The 16936-nt window shown below is 40.5% G+C and overlaps 1 protein-coding gene across 1 annotated transcript in view; it reads right to left on the bottom strand.

The window, feature by feature from the left end:
* cfap299 (cilia and flagella associated protein 299) overlaps nt 1-16936 on the bottom strand; it is a 122800-nt gene that overhangs the window by 22267 nt on the left and 83597 nt on the right. The window contains exon 4 of the mRNA XM_022208259.2: nt 6644-6786. Within this exon, the coding sequence (XP_022063951.2) occupies nt 6644-6786 (143 nt within the window). The remainder of the gene's footprint in view (nt 1-6643; nt 6787-16936) is intronic.

Below are 16936 nucleotides of genomic sequence, written 5' to 3'. Positions count from 1 at the left end.
CACTAAAGGCTAGACAATCGATACGCTCTAGATCTTCAGTTTTCTTCTGTTTTTGCTTTATGTATTTTGTAGTTTGTTCCAGTGAGACTTTACACAAAGAGACAGTTTAAGTTATCTAAAACACATACAGGGGGTCCTTGACTTATGTTGACGTAAGTCGATTTTTGCCCCAAGTCCGAACTCCAGGGAAAATGCAAATAAAGTCGTTATGTGCATCACGATATCGATCAATTCTCCAGTCATTTTACAAGAAGATAACAGAATATGTTGCACTGTTTTTACAACTTGAGCGTTTTATTATATGTAATTTCACTTTCATTGAGATGACTTTCCTTTAATTCGAAGCATCAGAAGAGTCTGACTTAGGAGCCATAATGAAGTCAAAAAGTGAGTAAATGTAGCACAATCCAAGGTGGCGTACAACTGGAAAATGTAAACAAAGCTGTCTTATAGTGCCACGTGACGACGTATTTGTCCATTCACCAGCTAGTTCCATGTAATCAGTTCTGACGTAATGACGAAACACCATAGGTTGATGATGTCATTAACCGAGCACCTCTTGTATTTGGAAGTAATAAAGTTTAAAGTTAGAAAGAATTCTGTAAAAACTTGATTTCTTAAGGAATCTTCACACTGCAAGCATCCTCAAGGGTTTATCAGGTATAAATTTACCCTTAAAGCACTCGTTTTCACTGTGTATCTGCAGTTCAAATGGTTGAGATTTAGACGCTGAACATGAAAATCAACACCACTTCTGGATTTATCTTTAGCCATAATTTCAAGGAAAGTAGAAGTAAAAACAGAGAATCAATTAAGACTCCCGTATCGTGAGATGCTGCCTGGTTTTCCTGAAAGTCTTCGACCAAACACAGGCGCTGAGGAGAGGCAGAGATAAAGAGTTTGGAGGGGAGCAGCCGGAGCGCATAAACAGATGGTCACTTTGCTGGTGAACATTAAATAGACATCAGAGATGCTGTAGGCACATCTGGAGTGGCAGGAAGCTGGGCGCTCAGAGCTGCAGATCTGCGGCTTAATTAGACGACGGGCAGGGCTGCAGAGCTGGAAAAACTCACATTTTCACCGTACATCTGCAGTTTGAACGTCAGGTTTTAGTTCTAAAGCAGCTCCACATTCATTTCGCATCATCGGTTTGTGCAGGAGGTCGTCAAAAAGCACCTTATTCTGCAATTTGTGCTGTAGCTGCTACTCTTTCTGCATCCTGGATGTCATATTTTCTGCTCTTGATTTACTTTAAGCAGGTTTCCCGTGGAGGTCAGAGGCTTACAGCATATGCCTTTACAAATTATGTTTATATGTCCCACCCACTCGGTGTGCCTGCTAAAATAAATCAAGACTAGCTGATTTTACTTTTTTTTTGCTTCGTGCTGCTCCTATAGAATATGCTGGAAAAGGAAGGAAGAAAAATTCAAAATGTAGCTTTAAAAGTGCAATTTTTGGAGTTTGCGAGGGCAAATTAATGAGACAAAGATCAAATTAACACCAGAAAATGCAAGCTGTGGTTCAGATTTTTGCAACTCTTCGCGTATATTTAGGTTGGAATTGAAAGTTGAGGTGAGAAATAATAGTTGGAAGGCCTTTAAAGTCATGCAAAATCCTGTGCTGGTGAAGAACTTGGAGCTTTACAAAGGAATAAACTGAAACTTTAAAGTGAAAGTGAAGTTTGATGCTTCTGGAAAGGGCAACGGCACCTTCTGCACAAACTCGGAGGCTAAAAACATGCTTTTACGTTTCACACAATTGATATCTGCTCCAGGAAGACACTCCGCTGCTGCTTTTTTGCCCTCCAGACTGAGAACCTATCCACCCTCCGTTGCTGGAGGTGGAGGCCGGAGCTGGCGCTGGTGTCCCTGCTCTGTGTTCTTTGTGGCCGTGGAGGAGGAGGAGGGACAGGATTCAGAGTCCTGCGGTGGGAGGTTTAGTGCACTGAGTGGGCAGCAGCTCCAGCATCTGCTCCCTCTTAGCGGCAACCACACTGGGTGTTATTGTTCCCGACAGAGATGAAGAAAAAAAATGAAAAAAGAAGAAGCGGGGGGGAGAGAGGTAGCAAAGCACACGGAAACAAAGACTGGGAAGATGTGTAAATCTGATGGAGTTTTAGGGGGAAAAGCGAGCCATGAAGGGGAGTGTGAAGTCAGGGAGACCCGTGGAGGTGGAGGAGGTGGAGGGGGGAAGCCTCATAAAAGCATCATTAGGGAGTCAGCTGCACCTCCAGGCGTGCTCGCCCAGTGACTCACAGCTCCAGCTTGTTAGGGCTTCGACCGAGAGGAGGACGAGTTCAAGGCCACGAGCCGGGTTGTGTGTCGGAGCACATGGTGAGAAATGGATAAATAAAACAACAAAGCCCGGCATGTCTGACACTTTGGTTTCAACGGAAGAGGAAAAAAACCGCCTCCGAAAATAAAACTACGCCGACTGTCGTTCTTGTCTGTTAACCGCCATGTTGGATTTTAACGTGAACGTCGTGCTTCTTCAACTGCATCTCAGAGTCTTAACCAGCAGGTTTGAACACTTAATGAATTCACTTTATCCGCTAATCCAGGGGTGTCAAACGTGAGGCCCGCGGGCCAAAACCGGGCCTCCAGAGGGTCCAATCCGGCCAGCAGGACGACTTTGTAAAGAGTAAAAATCACAGAGAAGACATTCACTGCAAATTGTAAATTAGTAAAACTTTAAATTTAAAATAATTTCCAGACCATGACAAGTTGTTTTGATCAGAAAATAAAAAAGTTGATTTTTCTTTTGTCATTTTGTGTCTCATTTTTTTGGTAATATTTTGTCTTTTTTATCTGACTTTTGTCGTTTGTCTCATGTTTTTGTCGTTTTTTTTTGTTTCCATTATGTCTCGCTTGTGTTTTATGTCTCATTTTTGTCATCTTGTGTCTTATTTTGTCTCGCTTGTGTCATTTGTCCATGTTTTTGCAGTTTTGTTCCTCACTTTTGTCATTTTGTGTCATTTGTCAATTTTTTTGTCGCTTTGTAACTTTGTCTGTTTTTTTGTTTTGTCATGTTGTTCCTCACTTTGTCATTTTGCTTCTCATTTTTGCTGTTTTGTGTCTTGTTTTTGTTGTTTTTTGTCTTATTTTTTTCCTCATTTTGTGTTTTGCTTTATTCGTTTTCTGTATTGTTTTTGTCATTTTGTGTTTTTTGGCCATTTTTGGCATTTTGTTTCTCGCTTGTGTCTTTTTTTGTTTCGTTTTTATCATTTATGTAATTTGTCTCATTTTTGTTGTCTATTTTTTTGTAACTTTTTCATCTTTTTTGTTTTGTTTCGTGTCGTTTGCCTCTTTTTCATTTTGTTTCTCGCTCTTGTCATTTTGTTTTTCGTTTGTCATTTTGTGAATGAATCACGGTTAGCCAATCAATAAATTTTACATGTTTCCTTTTGTTTTTGCTTTATATATTTTCTTGTTTGTTCCAGTGACACTTCACACAAATAAGCAGTATAGCTAAGACGCCTAAACCATCTGTTTGAGAGTGAAAATAAAGTTTAAAGTTAGAAAAATGTTCGGCAAAAACTTGATTTCTTCAGGAATCTTTAAACTTTTCTGTGTCTATATATCTGCAAATGTCCACAAGGGTTTTTCCCCTGCAGTGAATGTATGATTTCTCATTTCCAATCATACATTTGAGCGCTTGTTTAATACATCTGTAATAGATAGATACTGTATTTAATGTTCCTGATGTTGTAACATGATGTCAGATTTCACACAATGCTGGTAAGCAAAAGTTAAACCTAATAACTGAAATGAAACTGCAGAAATGAGCAGAAAAAAAGCTATATTTTCCCCTAAAATCTGTACATATCGGAGGCCGTGCTCTTCCCTCCGTCACCGAGGTCATACAGGCTGCGTGCCGTTTGGCTGAACTCTGAACAAAACCCTGTAACTCGCTCTCATTCTCAGCCCTGTCCGCTGGTGTTTGTCCTCATGGGATTTCTAACACGTATCTGAAATGCTGGTAACATGTTAGTAAGCAGCAGCGTGTGGAATGTGGGGATGGTTTTGGCTCTGGTAATTTGCTGACAGCTCTCCATGTACACAGCTCCCCCGATTGGCCTGATGGAGTTATAAAGATGTGTCCTGCCCCACCAAGCGACACCAGCGAGATGTTAGCGGACACCTGTAAGGTCAGCAGTTCAGCCGCGGTTTGGACACAAACTGTGCGACCGGCACTCGACCCGCTGCTGCAAAACGTGCAGAACGCCGTGTATCCTGGCTAAACAGGCCGGATTTACAGCAAATGTTTCTCTATAACGTCAGATATTTAGTGGCTGTTCAGCAAAAGCTTCACATTTAGTGATAGTGCAGATAAACTGAAGCTTTAACTTCTTTTATTTTAGAGCAAAAAAAAATGGCTAAAATGTCGTGATTGAACTAAAATTACTGCAGCTTCTGAACTTCTACTATATGAATGAATTTGACCTCACCAGAGAGAGAAAAAAAGAAGAAATGCTTCTTGTTAAAGCATCAGAAACAGAACAGTGGGCATTTGAAGTTGATGATTTTTGCCTCATTACAATTAGAATATAATCACTGTCAGGTTGGATGGTGATTTCTCTCTGTATATTGTGATTGACACCGAGTTATATATGCATTTCTATTCTGTTTTCTGACTGTTTTTGCACTACTTATTTTACCAAACACATTCTCATTATTGCATTGCTCTGCAGAGGCTAAGTTTTGTTACTTGAAAAATCCAGTTTTTCTCACTTTTTTACTCAATAACATCCAAAAATGGTCAAAATTTTGATTAATTTTTATCTTTATCGGGCAACTCAGGTTGTTAATTTCCTCCTATTTTAATTAAAGCTGCTCTTGTTTTACTTAATTCATTTGTTTTTAAAACCTAAATGCTCTAAATAAAGGTTTTTTATTATTTAACAAACTTTTTATTCATATTTTATTGCCATTTAAGGTTTTTCTTGTGTGCTAACCTTTTCTACTTTCTTATTCGGTTAATTATAAAAGAAGCCTTCATTAAAAAAAAGGTAGAATTAACATTTTCCAGTATGAAAAAGGTCTTTATCATTTGTACTTCTACAACTTTTGCTATCAAAATTCTGACAGACTTAGAGTGATCGCCATGACTTTAGTCTGTGTTTAAGCTGGTCTAGTGCAAAATACACATGAAATAACGGAAAAACAATGTTATTTTTGCAAAAACTGCAACTTTCTGAACCCTGTGATACTAAATTTGTTCCTGTTTACTAAGATAATTAGTAAAAAAAGAATAAATAAAAGGGACTGCGGGCTTCATTGGTAAGTTTATGGGGTTAAAGAAAATGCTAACCTTCGCCCTCTAAAACAATAATGCAATGTCTAATTGGTCAAGAATCTTAAAACCATGATGATTTTCCAATTTAGTTGAACACACAAACAAATCCAACAACAGACAAGCTTATTGTCTCGTTTTTAAGTCACAGTGCAAGCTAAAATTTGCAAGAAACCACAAAAACACTAATTTTTACTTGCATGGGAATGCTCACACCACAGATGTGACATAAAGGAGAGCAGTTTAACAGTTTCATTTGGATTTGCTTAAATCAGTCCAATAAAAATGCCTGGATTGGCCTCAATACAGGTCATCTGGATCCTTCAGGACATCTCTAATCTGTATGTTTTGTTCAACCAAAATCTGAAATCACTTAAGAATTTGGTCTTGAATTTGATCATACTTTACCTTGTTGACGTGTCCATATGGTGGACATAATGAGTGAAATACTCTGTCAGCATCACCTTAAAACTTCCAGGATTTTGTACACCCAAAGAAACAGTCCTACCAGCTTGCAGAGTGGGACTTCCTGTCAATTTTCTTCTTCAGAATCGGTTTCTGGTCCAAATACTTACGGCTGAATTGCATAATTGTGTAGAATAAGGGAGTTTCACAATATCTGAGCAGCATTGTAGGTGAGCTGGTGTGCTCGATCTGTAAATTCTCAATGATGCAATGGTGTACAGTTACAACAAAGCCATTTTAAAGGTCAAAAAACGCTCGTAAATGTGTAACTTTATTCCACAGACATGAATTTTTTGGGTTTAATGAATGACTGGTGAGGGACTTTAATTTTCCATTAGCCGTATTTCAACTTTATACTTGGAAAATCCCCTAAAGAACCCAGAAACCCGCAACAAATGCACACATATGCAATAAATTCGCACCAGTATGGATCTACGATTGGCAAACAACAGTGTGACGACATGAGACATGAAATGCTGATGTGTTTCCAAAAGTAAATCAGTCAATTAGCAGATCTACGTATCTATCAATGGCTCTAATCTTGAGGTCATTACATCCAGCTGTGATAACATATTTACTGAAACGTTCAAAGAAGTCTCCAGCTTAAATCATGAGTTCAGTAACATACGTCTTGTCCAAACAGGTTCGGCGCTGTGGCTTTACTTTAATAGTGTTTGTTTATTCCACATCCACGCTGAGGTCACAACAGCTGCTTCTGTACATATCTGCTACTCTGGCCCTTCCAAGCCTATATTGGTGTCTCACGACAATCTGAATCTCTAATCCCGGATAATAAGATTTCCTTACTCTTCACATCTTGTCAGATCCCACTCGAGTCGAGGCCTCCCCGACCAACGTGGACATGCTACAGTGGAAGGAGACTCACCATAAATCCGAGCGTCCTGGCATCAGCCTCTTCTTTCCACTGAAATATGGTTCAAAGTCTTGGGTCTTGAGTCTGTGGGTGTAGTCTATATAGCCAGATACTTCCTGTCCAAGGGTATTATGATCCCTTATGAAAATGACCGACTGTAAGAAAAGAGAGAAAGAGAAGGAAACCCTCTGTGTAAATAATCACGGCCATCGAGCCTCTCCTGAGTAAAAGCCAGCGAGGGCCGGTGTCACTTGTGGAAAGTGGACAGATAGACGGGGATCCGTTACAAATCCTCCCACTTTCAAACACAAAGGCTCGTGTTATACATTGAGTCGGGTTCAAATGGGAAACCGGGCCAAGTTGTGTCGCACCACAGTGGCCCGAGCTCGCCGAGGTGGGCCGTCTACAGAATATCCTGCTCAGATAAGTGCGTGGGACTGAATCCTTCGACTTACAGTAACTGAAGTCTCAGTTCCGTTCCAACACACCTACAGTCGGGGCAAGAATGTAGCTTGAAATGACATGAAATGTGGAGTCTTAAGTTAAAACTTAATACTGAGACTTGTGTGAATAGTTAAGGGTCTTTTTTGTCAAAAACTAAGGGGGGAAATGTGAAGTTATAAGGGTTCGATAGCTAAATTTAATGTGTGCACGTGTACAGGGAAGTTTCTTTCCTTTGTCTTCAACTAAAGGTTTTTCTTTTCCCCACTTTCTCCTCATCCATGTTGTGGTTTAAGAACAGAGGGTGTCATATATAGCACAGATTTTCAACCCTTGATAGCAAAATAGTGACTTAAGCTAAAATGACGGACTGATTTTTTGATGTTTAAAGTTTTTGGACTACATCTGAAGTCAACCAGAGAAACTAATTTGAGAGATCCAAGCAAAAAAGGGGCTCAAAGACCCTACAAGATGTACAATGAATATAGACTATATAAAAGATGGATGTAGCCACCATGTTGTCATTTGTAGACTGCTCAAGTTTTGCCATCTTGGTCTTTTGAATCCTAAAATAATTTACAATAGTGCTTTATTACCCATTTTCCTCAAAATGGCACCATAATTTACCAAATATACATCGTTATTTATCAAAAAAAGGCTTGCGACTAGCATTTGAGACCATAAACCTATCAGGAAAATGTTTAGTCAGTTAATCAAGTTAGGAGAATAATTTCCCTATGGAGTTCTATACAATATGACTAGAGCAGTCGCCCCCTGCTGGCCATTAGAAACAATGTAGGTGTGAGGCACCTCCATGTTGGCTACATCCAAGTTTTACATCCAGTCTTTGACCACAAAGTAGCCCTTTAAGCTGCAGTCAATTCCAGCTATTTTCAGTACAAAAATAAATCGATAATATTCTATTTGTAAATAAAAATATGACGAGAAATACAGGGAATATTGGACACGCATCGCGAGGTGCATTTCCTTGAAAACGACCTATTCGTGGATTATATACCGACTTCAAGACATGTTTTGGACAAAATAGTTTACTGGCTTGTTTCGTCTGGATGTCCAAGGTTGGATTATGGCCGTTTTTTGTGGAATATTTTTTTCTGTGTGTAATAATGAACCCGCAAATGAGAGTCACGCTGTGTACGTTGAAGCCGTGTATAGAGAACGGATGGATGGATATTCGTTTTGTCGGACAAATGTGTTTATATTACCCGCTGTGGTAATCACATCTGAAAGTGGTTTATACCGGCGGATTCATGAGAATCTAAGCTTTCCATTGGCGTATAGTGTTTGTATAATTGCGTTTGCAGTTTCAGACATTTAGCAAATTGCTTATGCAGATCTCAAAGTGTACCGTGGGCGGGACACTGAAGCGCAACGGGTTAACAACCAGCTGCTCAGTGTCTTTCCTCGGAAATAAAATAATGACTATGAGTATTAAGATTCCTCTTTAAACCACTCAAGGATGAGATATGTAACCCCAAGATCTAATGTAGCTTTCACCAATCAGCCACGACGTTACAATACGCACTGCTAAACTGCAAAACCTGCTCAAGGAACACGACAAAGAGCTCAAGGCGTTGGCCCATCCCAGTGTCTGAGACATCCCCAAAAGGAGCAATATCCATACAGCTGACTGGTCTAACTGGTTTTGGCAGCATAAGAAGGCCTTACTGGGTTTCTGAGTCAAGTCTGAGCTCTTAGTAAGTAAACCAGTGATATTGGCCACTAGCTGGATGCCAAGATAGAGTTTTAATTTGCAAAATACAAAAGTAGGTAGCTGTTTAGCTTTAAATACGAAAGAAATTATCCAAACTCATGGCCCAAGATCATAACCTCAACCATAATTACTTTTCTATAAAACAAAACTACTTTCAGTTTGGAAGAAATGTATGTTCTCCCCGACATAAAAACTCTAATTTAGTTGGAAAGGCTTCTAGTGTGGAGAGCAACAAAGTCCACTTAAGGAGGCTGGTGGCATAAGTCAGCAACAAGAACGTTTTTCTTTGACTTAAGTTTCATTTTAGCTCATTTGATTTCAGTTTTTACTCACTATTTGCTTAGGCTGAGGCTCCAAAATGTCATGGGTAGATAACGGCTATCCATAACCAATACTGAGCTTAGACATGTTTTTGCATCAAAATTGCATAGCTAGATTTAGAAAAATAGCACAATTTGGGTTCAAATTTGATCTTCTCCAACAAATTTGAAGCTTCTTTTACATTTTCTAAGTTACCAAGGTGGCAAGTTCCGCTACATCTAAGCTAAAAATGTGAACATATGTTGCATTGCACTTATTTTTAACAGCTTATGAACAAATGTAATCAGGCAGCAGAGAGGTTTCTCTGAAGAATAGTTGAGTTTGTAGTTTGGACGTGGTTGTAGGATGTGAGGGTGTCTATAGTCCAAAGATTTCTGATTAAAACACAATGAGTAAGAACTAAAAAAGGCTGCAAGCAAAGAAAACAGAACTCTAAAGACAGTTCATCAGTGATCAGGTCTTTGAAGTGAGTTCAAACCTGCAAAAACCTGCGAAAAAAAACGGATGACAAATGATTTTGTCATCCGATTCAGACAAAGCAAAGTCGTCCAAACCCCCTCGGGCGACGGCGGAACATGAAATGATCTTTTCATGTCGATTCGATGGTTGAGATAACACGACAATGAGGACGCTCTCAGGTGTGAAGAGGCTGTTTTGTCTGCCGTCACAAAGATAAAAAAAAGCAGCTTCTCTTTCCTTCCTTTCTGAGAAAAGAGGAGTCTTTTTGTGTCTTGTTTACTCCGGGCATGAATGAGTCCCACTTGTCGGCCTACAGTAACGCAGTAAGAGGATCCTTGTGGAATACCTCGGCGAGCGATATCGCATTTGTATAACTGTCAGGACACGGGCCATCTGTGGATCCCTTTACTAAAAAGGCATGAGATAACTAGCACTCCAGAGCTCGGAAGAAAAGAGGGCTCCTTTCTCTACGTCCCTCAAACGTTTAAAACAGATGCTATCAGGTTCACAGCTGGCTGCAGGCCTGAGCCATATACCCTATCTGCTGGCTTCTGTCCTCTCGCAGGCCAGCCTTGAAAACACATCATCAGCTGGACCCAGAAAGGCCAGAAAAGGGAAGCACCACGATAAAAACATCACTTAAATTCATCTTCAGGGGTGTAAATGAGTGTAGTCAGTCAGCTAAATGAGCTAAAACATACATTAGATTCTTACAACCGCTTTATTTGGAGGTAAAACTACAAAAAGAAGATCACTTGCAACCATAACTAGAGTAAAAATAGTTGATAGTTGATCTGGAAAGTGATGTTAGTAACAGACAGTTGGGTAATAAATGAATCCATCGCATCAGACTATTACCTGGACACCTCTAGTCATTTGTAATACCTGCAGAGGTGCATCTGTGGAGTTAATCATGTGCTAAAGCAAAAATTCCACTGCACATATTTCAAATTTCATCAAACCCAGAGGCCCTGAGATCATAGGAGTCTATTGCAACTTGGAATTTCAGTGATTTCAGGTATCGTTTTGTGATTTTGAGAAGTTTTTGGGTTATTTTCTGCACATTTCTTCTTCCCGTTTCCCATTTAAAAATGTGCACAGCCTGTGTTGGTCCCCATTGTGTCATTTTGTCTTGTTTTTTTCTCGGTTGGTACCACATTTGTGTTGCTTTGTCTTATTTTAAGGCGTTCTGTGTTGTTTTTGCCATTTTATGTCCATTTTAGGTTGTCTTGTGATTTTTTTTTAATGCTTTTTGTTTCATTTCTGTCAATTTGCCTTCTTTTTAATTGATTAATTAATTGAATTTTCCACATAAAACCAACAGCCAAATGTGTAGAAAATAGGGCTGGACCCGAATATTGCGCCCCCCCCGGACAGAAAATGTGGAAAACTTAAACTACTTTTTACTTTTAATTTTGGCCTTATGGGAAAAGACTTGCCGTCAGTTCATTTTTTTTTACTTTATGAGAGTGCTTTCTTGTAGTAAAAACAACAGTCAAATATACAGAAAATGTGGAAAACTCAAACTATTTTTAATTTTGTACTGAAGGGGAAAGACTTGCCTTCATTAATTTACATTATGAAATAGTTTTCTGAGAAATAACAGCCAAATGCCTAAATAAATGTATAAAAATAATTTATTTCATGTTATTAGAAAGCTTTGAGTAAAAACAGCCAAATTGATCGAAAATATGGAAAACTCAAACTTTCTTTTAATTGTGGCCTGAAGGAGAAAGATTTGCCTTCATTATTTCATTTTCTGAAGAGTTTTCCAAACTGTTATGAGCCAAAAGAACAGTGTTTTCTGGTCTTATCTGGTCTTTTGAAAATGCCGTTTTATGTCTTTGGAGAAATTGCTGAAAGATTTAAACCCCTAATGCAGTTTTAACACAAAGACCCTTTTTCCCAGTAAGTTGCCTCTGACCGGTGAGCCAGGGTTCATTTTGCTCGCAGGGAGCAGAACAAACGAGTCAGACTCTTATTTGCTGCGAACAGGCGACAGGAGTTTCCAGGCTCCATCTTACGGCATGGAAAACAAGCCTGACGTCACCTGCTGGCAGCGTTTACCAAGAACAGGTGCTGTGACCTGACAGGGAGGCCCCGCTTTATGGCAAACATGAGAGGCTGAGCGCTGCAGCGGTCCCAGGTAACAGATCTGACCATGTTTAGTCAGCTCCTCTTTGAAAATCTGATTTTTTCTTACATGCCAGCTTCAGATGAAGGTTGTATAAACTAATCCGTGATCCAGGAAGTTAATAAATACAACAAAGCAGGTTAAATCTCTGCGGCTGCCCTTAAAAAAGAAAAAAAAAACAAACAACTCGATCTGATCTTTACAGAAACAAACAGTGAACCTGGAACACTGTTGACAGCTGTAATCATTGAAGTCTGTGAAAACTCTCCACACACGTGAATTACTGAACCTCTGGCTAATCTTTCACAGACCCGCGGCTCAAAGAGAGGATTTACAAATTCGAGTCAAACAGGAGCTGACAGCAGGCTGCGGCCCTCCTTTGTGCTTTGACAACAGCCTACAGGTGGAGACACAAAAGCTGCAGCGGCTCCTGACGACCTGCAGAAAGACGATGGAGGATCCAGAAAACCAACCAGGACCAGTTACTGAGCCACAGAAGTGTGTGGGTAGCGGCTGAGAAGTTTAATACCACATATACGCTAACTTCACGGTCACCCAGACAATTTCATGTTTTTCATGAAAACGCCACATTAGTGAAAGTTGCTCTTAATGAGTTAAAACTGTTCTATATTAAAGTTGCTCTAAAGAAGTTAAAGTTGCTCTGTAATGGATAAAGTTGCTCTAATTGTGCTAAAGTTGCTCAAAATGAGTTAAAATTGCTCTACATTAGATAAAGTTGCTCTGTGTTAAAGTTGCTCTAACTGAGCTAAAGTTGCTCAGAAATTAGCTAAAGTTGCTCTAACTGTGTTAAATTTGCTCTAAAGGAGTTAAAGTTGCTCTATATTAGCTAAAGTTGCTTTTACTGAGTCAAAGTTGCTCAAAAATGTAAGTTAAAATTGCTGTACATTAGTTAAAATTGCTCCATGTTAGTGGAAGTTTCTCTGTTATTTAAAGTTGCTCTAATTGAATTAAAGTTGCTCAAAAAGGAGTAAAAAAAATGCTCTACATTAGTTAAAATTGCTCTGAGATGAGTTAAAGTTGCTCTATATTAGAGTTGCTCGGTATTAGCTAAAGTTGCTCTACATCCAAGTTGCCCATTAAAGTCCAGTTTGCACAGCTCATTTCCACATTTTCCCTTCCGTTTACACCTTTTCCCTCCTTTTTATGCCCATTAATGCCCTGTTATTAGTTTGTTACCCATTACTGATGAATATGGAGCAGAAAATTGTAAAAGTGAAGGCTTATTTTTCAAAAAAATTTGAAGCCTAAGCGTCCTCCATTTCTAGAATGACCCATAAATGGATTTTTTTTTTTTAAAAACCCACACAACATGCACCGACGTGAGAAGCCTGAGCTGAGATTTGCTGATTTCATTCCTTACAGCTGACCTCATTCTCTGGTTAACGGTGAACTTTTAAACTGCTTCATTTATTTTTATGAGCTGATTCTGATGCAGCACAACAACAGGCAGCAGATAAATGCTTGGACTCTAACTGCCCTCCTTACAAACCTGTCTGCCCGCCCCCGTGGCCTCCTCTTCCCCCCGTCCTCCAGCCCACCTCAGGCCCCCCCAGGCCCTGGGAACAATCCTGCAGTGTCAGGGAGCCGTGCAGGTGTCTTGTGGTGTCAGCTGCCATGCTGTTTATTATTGGTGGGCCGTGCTTCAGGAGGAATCCCGGGCCATCACCAACAACTGTGTAAATTTGTTGGGGTAAGGAAAACATGGCCCCGTACTACAGGAATGTTTTTAGGTGGGAGCCCTTCTTTCTGCGAGGCTTTACCCCTCATCCTCCTCTCTGGATTTTCCTTGAGGAGCGTGAGTGTTTTCCAGAGGGGAGCGGGATGAGGAGGGGTCGCTGCTTGTTTGACTTGGAAGTGACTTCACATGGCCGGCTTGTGCAATGGATGCAACGGTAGAAACCATATGTGCTGCATTCGTGGGGATCGACCCGAGTTACACATCCTGCAGGACATGTGATCAGAGCCGAGGCTCACTTAGGGGGGTCATCACTGTCACTAACCCACATTAGCCACCGCTAATGGTTAGCATTATTGTTTCAATGTGAACATCACACTGAGAACTTAGCATATTCTTAGAAATCTGATTAAAAACTAAATGCTAAAGCTGGACCACTGAGCAGACTAGATTCAGACTGTTCCTTTTGGTTTAATTAAGTTTCATTACTTACTGTGTTTCTGCTGTGTGTATGACGAAGTTCTTGAATTTTTTTGATATGAAACTTGTTTTCTATGCATCAACATCTGAAATGAATAAACCTGACCTGAACAGAAGACGTGTTAACTTATCATACATACATAAAAATGTAAAATAAAAAAAAGTAAAACCATTGTATTCTATATGGATATCTTTTCAATGTACATTAAAAAAAAGTTTCAATGTGCATTTTTAATGAAAAATGAGTGAATTATCCTCAATGAACCATAATCTGTGAGAGGTAAAGAACATCACTGTACTAAATATTGATCCAAGTGGTTCGTAATAATGAGATATAAACAATATTTATTGGGATATTTTGGTTTCTGCCATTTTTGGATCATTAAACATCCCCAGGAATGTCGTTGCTGTTCCTGAGAAACAAACCAAACAGGAGGGTTAACCAGCTGGAGATGCTTTCTATGTATTCTAGATCAGACGTCACCATGTCATCTATCCTTCTCCCCAGTCTGGGTTCTACGGGTATCAAGGTGTTCAGTGCCATCGACGGTACGAGGGCATCTACCGCTGTGGCGATGGTCTCTGCTTCAATCATGCTGGCTGTTGTGGAATTCTCATGGTAGTCAGAATTTTCGTTGTCATCCTTGGGATCGCCATCATCATCATCCTTGGAATCATCATCATCCTCGGAATCGCCATCCTCATCCTTGGAATCGTCGTCATTCTTGGACTCATCGTCATCCTTCTCAGAATCGTCATCATCGTCCTAGGAATTGTCCTCGGCAACGTCATCTTCAGATTTGTCATCATCCTCTGAATCATCATCGTCATCCTCGGAACCATCGTCATCACCCTTGGACAGAATCATTGTTGTCATCCTCGGAATAGTAGTGATAATCCTTGGAATCATCATCATCCTCAGAATCGATGTTTTCATCATCCTCCATGTACTCTGGGTTGTCAGACGTCTCCTACTTCCTACTTCCTTCTCTGAACTGCATCCAGAGCGTCTCAGTCATTAAGTAACAGACTGTATAAAAATCCCTTCGCACTAACACACCTAATGTCCGCTGCAGCTCTTTGTGAAGCCTCTCATACACCAGAGGAGTCTTGGTGAGCTGTTTGTACAGCGCAGTGAGTCACCATAATCTAGCCTCTCATCACAGGCCTCCACATGGGCCGCTGATGGGCTGCAGCATTCCCTCCCCGACTCCCCTGAACGCTCTCCTGGCAAGCATCAGAGCTTCAAACTCCAAAATCACGGTCCTGCATCTACGAGAATAAATAAGCTGGACAGATATAGTGACACGTATTTGCATTTACAATCCATGTGGGGTATTTTTTTTGTTGTTTATCTGTGCGTCTGAAGAAAAAGATTTCTCTGCAGCTTCTCGGTGCGATTGTCAAAACAGGCCCGATTGTGCGCGCCTGCAATAAGGATGGAAATAATCAAAAGACATTTCTTTTCCTCTCGCTTATAATTACAGGGTGTGTCAGCAGACAGATGTCTTGGCACCGGACACAAAAATGCACAACTGTTCAAAAGGACTTGTTGCTCTACGCTGCGGTTTAATGTTATATCTGTATTCTCTTACAGCCGGGCACAAAAGCGTGGCCGGGCCATGAAAAAAAGGTGCAAAGAAAACCTGTTTTTACTCTAGCAAATGCACTACAATGAGAGTTTTCTATCGCTTAATGTTTCTCTTCTTCCTAGACACTTGTGTGTTGTTCTGCACGTATTGAATAAAGGTTGTGTTGTTGCAAGCCCTCAGGAATTTCCCAAATTTCGGGAATTCTCCAACTATATAGGACGGAATGCCAGGGAGCGGTTTGAGCCCGGATGAGGTAATAACGCAATATATAGCGTACAGTATGTTTGGCTAAATCGCTGGATTTCTAAGAGATGAATAAGGATGCAAGAATGCAGGGGGCGGCTGCTTGTTTTGTCGTTCCATTCCTGCCAAAAGGTAGACTTGTGCATGTGTTTACCTCATGTGTTCTCCAAACGCATCCACAAACAGTCTGCACGGGTGTTTGCGCAAACAAATCCAGGAGCAGGTGTCCTCCTGTCGAGCTTTCTAAACACCCAATGGTGGACAGCTACGCCCAGTGAGGTTAGCCATGAGGGCAGAACAACTGCGGCCAAACACCAAAGGGGAAGCGGCTCAGTCAATCAGTGCAGGGAAGGCGAAGGCAGCTAGCTCAACCCTTTGGCTGCGTTGGCCTCCGTCTTTTTGGAGAAGCCGCCAGTAAAGCCGTCACCACAAAATAAGTGGCTTGAGCCCACACGCTTCAAATTACAGGGCACTCGAAATCAGAAAATGCTATCCTGCTTTTCGCAATTGATGTTTTAGAAATTCTATTAAAACCTCCTTAGTTTGGCCCACGGTGCAGCTCCGAATGCATAGGTTCACGTTGGCTGATTTGCATTGTCCCTCACAAAACGACACATTGGAACGACAAAACTAAAATATGGCTGTAGGAAGATGTTGTACTTGCACAGGAAGAAGTGCCAGTATTGTTTCTGGTCAGGAAGCTGTGGAAATGTTGGAGGAGCGAGAAATACCAAAGCGACTACCAGCTGCAGCGTGAATTTAAGATGGGAACAAGAAAACACGATTTGAAACAGTTTTCTAAAACAAGCAAGCAGCTGCTGATTTTCACCACAAGGAGTTCTCTTTTTCATTCAGCTAAGGCAAAGTATAAACCACAGTTCCAACCTTGAAGACAGAAAAGACAAAGAAAAAAAATGTACTAGTCTTAAATGCAGACTTGTTTTTGTATCTGCAGAACAATTCAATGCACCAGGAAGCAACTTTTTCTTGCTTTTTACTCTCACAAGAAACATCTTATAGCCCGCTAAACTCACGAGCTGACCTGTGACGACAGAACCAGTGGGGTTCTTTTGCAGCACTTGCATCTGCAATACAATTCAATGCATATAAGGAATCCAGACAATAAAAACGCGGCTGCAGGAAAATGTTGTAGTTGCACGGGAAAAAACAGTGGCATGCTTTCTGATCTGGAAGTTGTGGAGAC

The sequence above is a fragment of the Acanthochromis polyacanthus genome, chromosome 7, assembly GCF_021347895.1.
Source record: "Acanthochromis polyacanthus isolate Apoly-LR-REF ecotype Palm Island chromosome 7, KAUST_Apoly_ChrSc, whole genome shotgun sequence".
Classification (NCBI taxonomy): Eukaryota; Metazoa; Chordata; class Actinopteri; family Pomacentridae; genus Acanthochromis; species Acanthochromis polyacanthus.
Note: the sequence above shows the minus strand (reverse complement) of the source record. Positions and strands in the feature narration are given on the sequence as shown.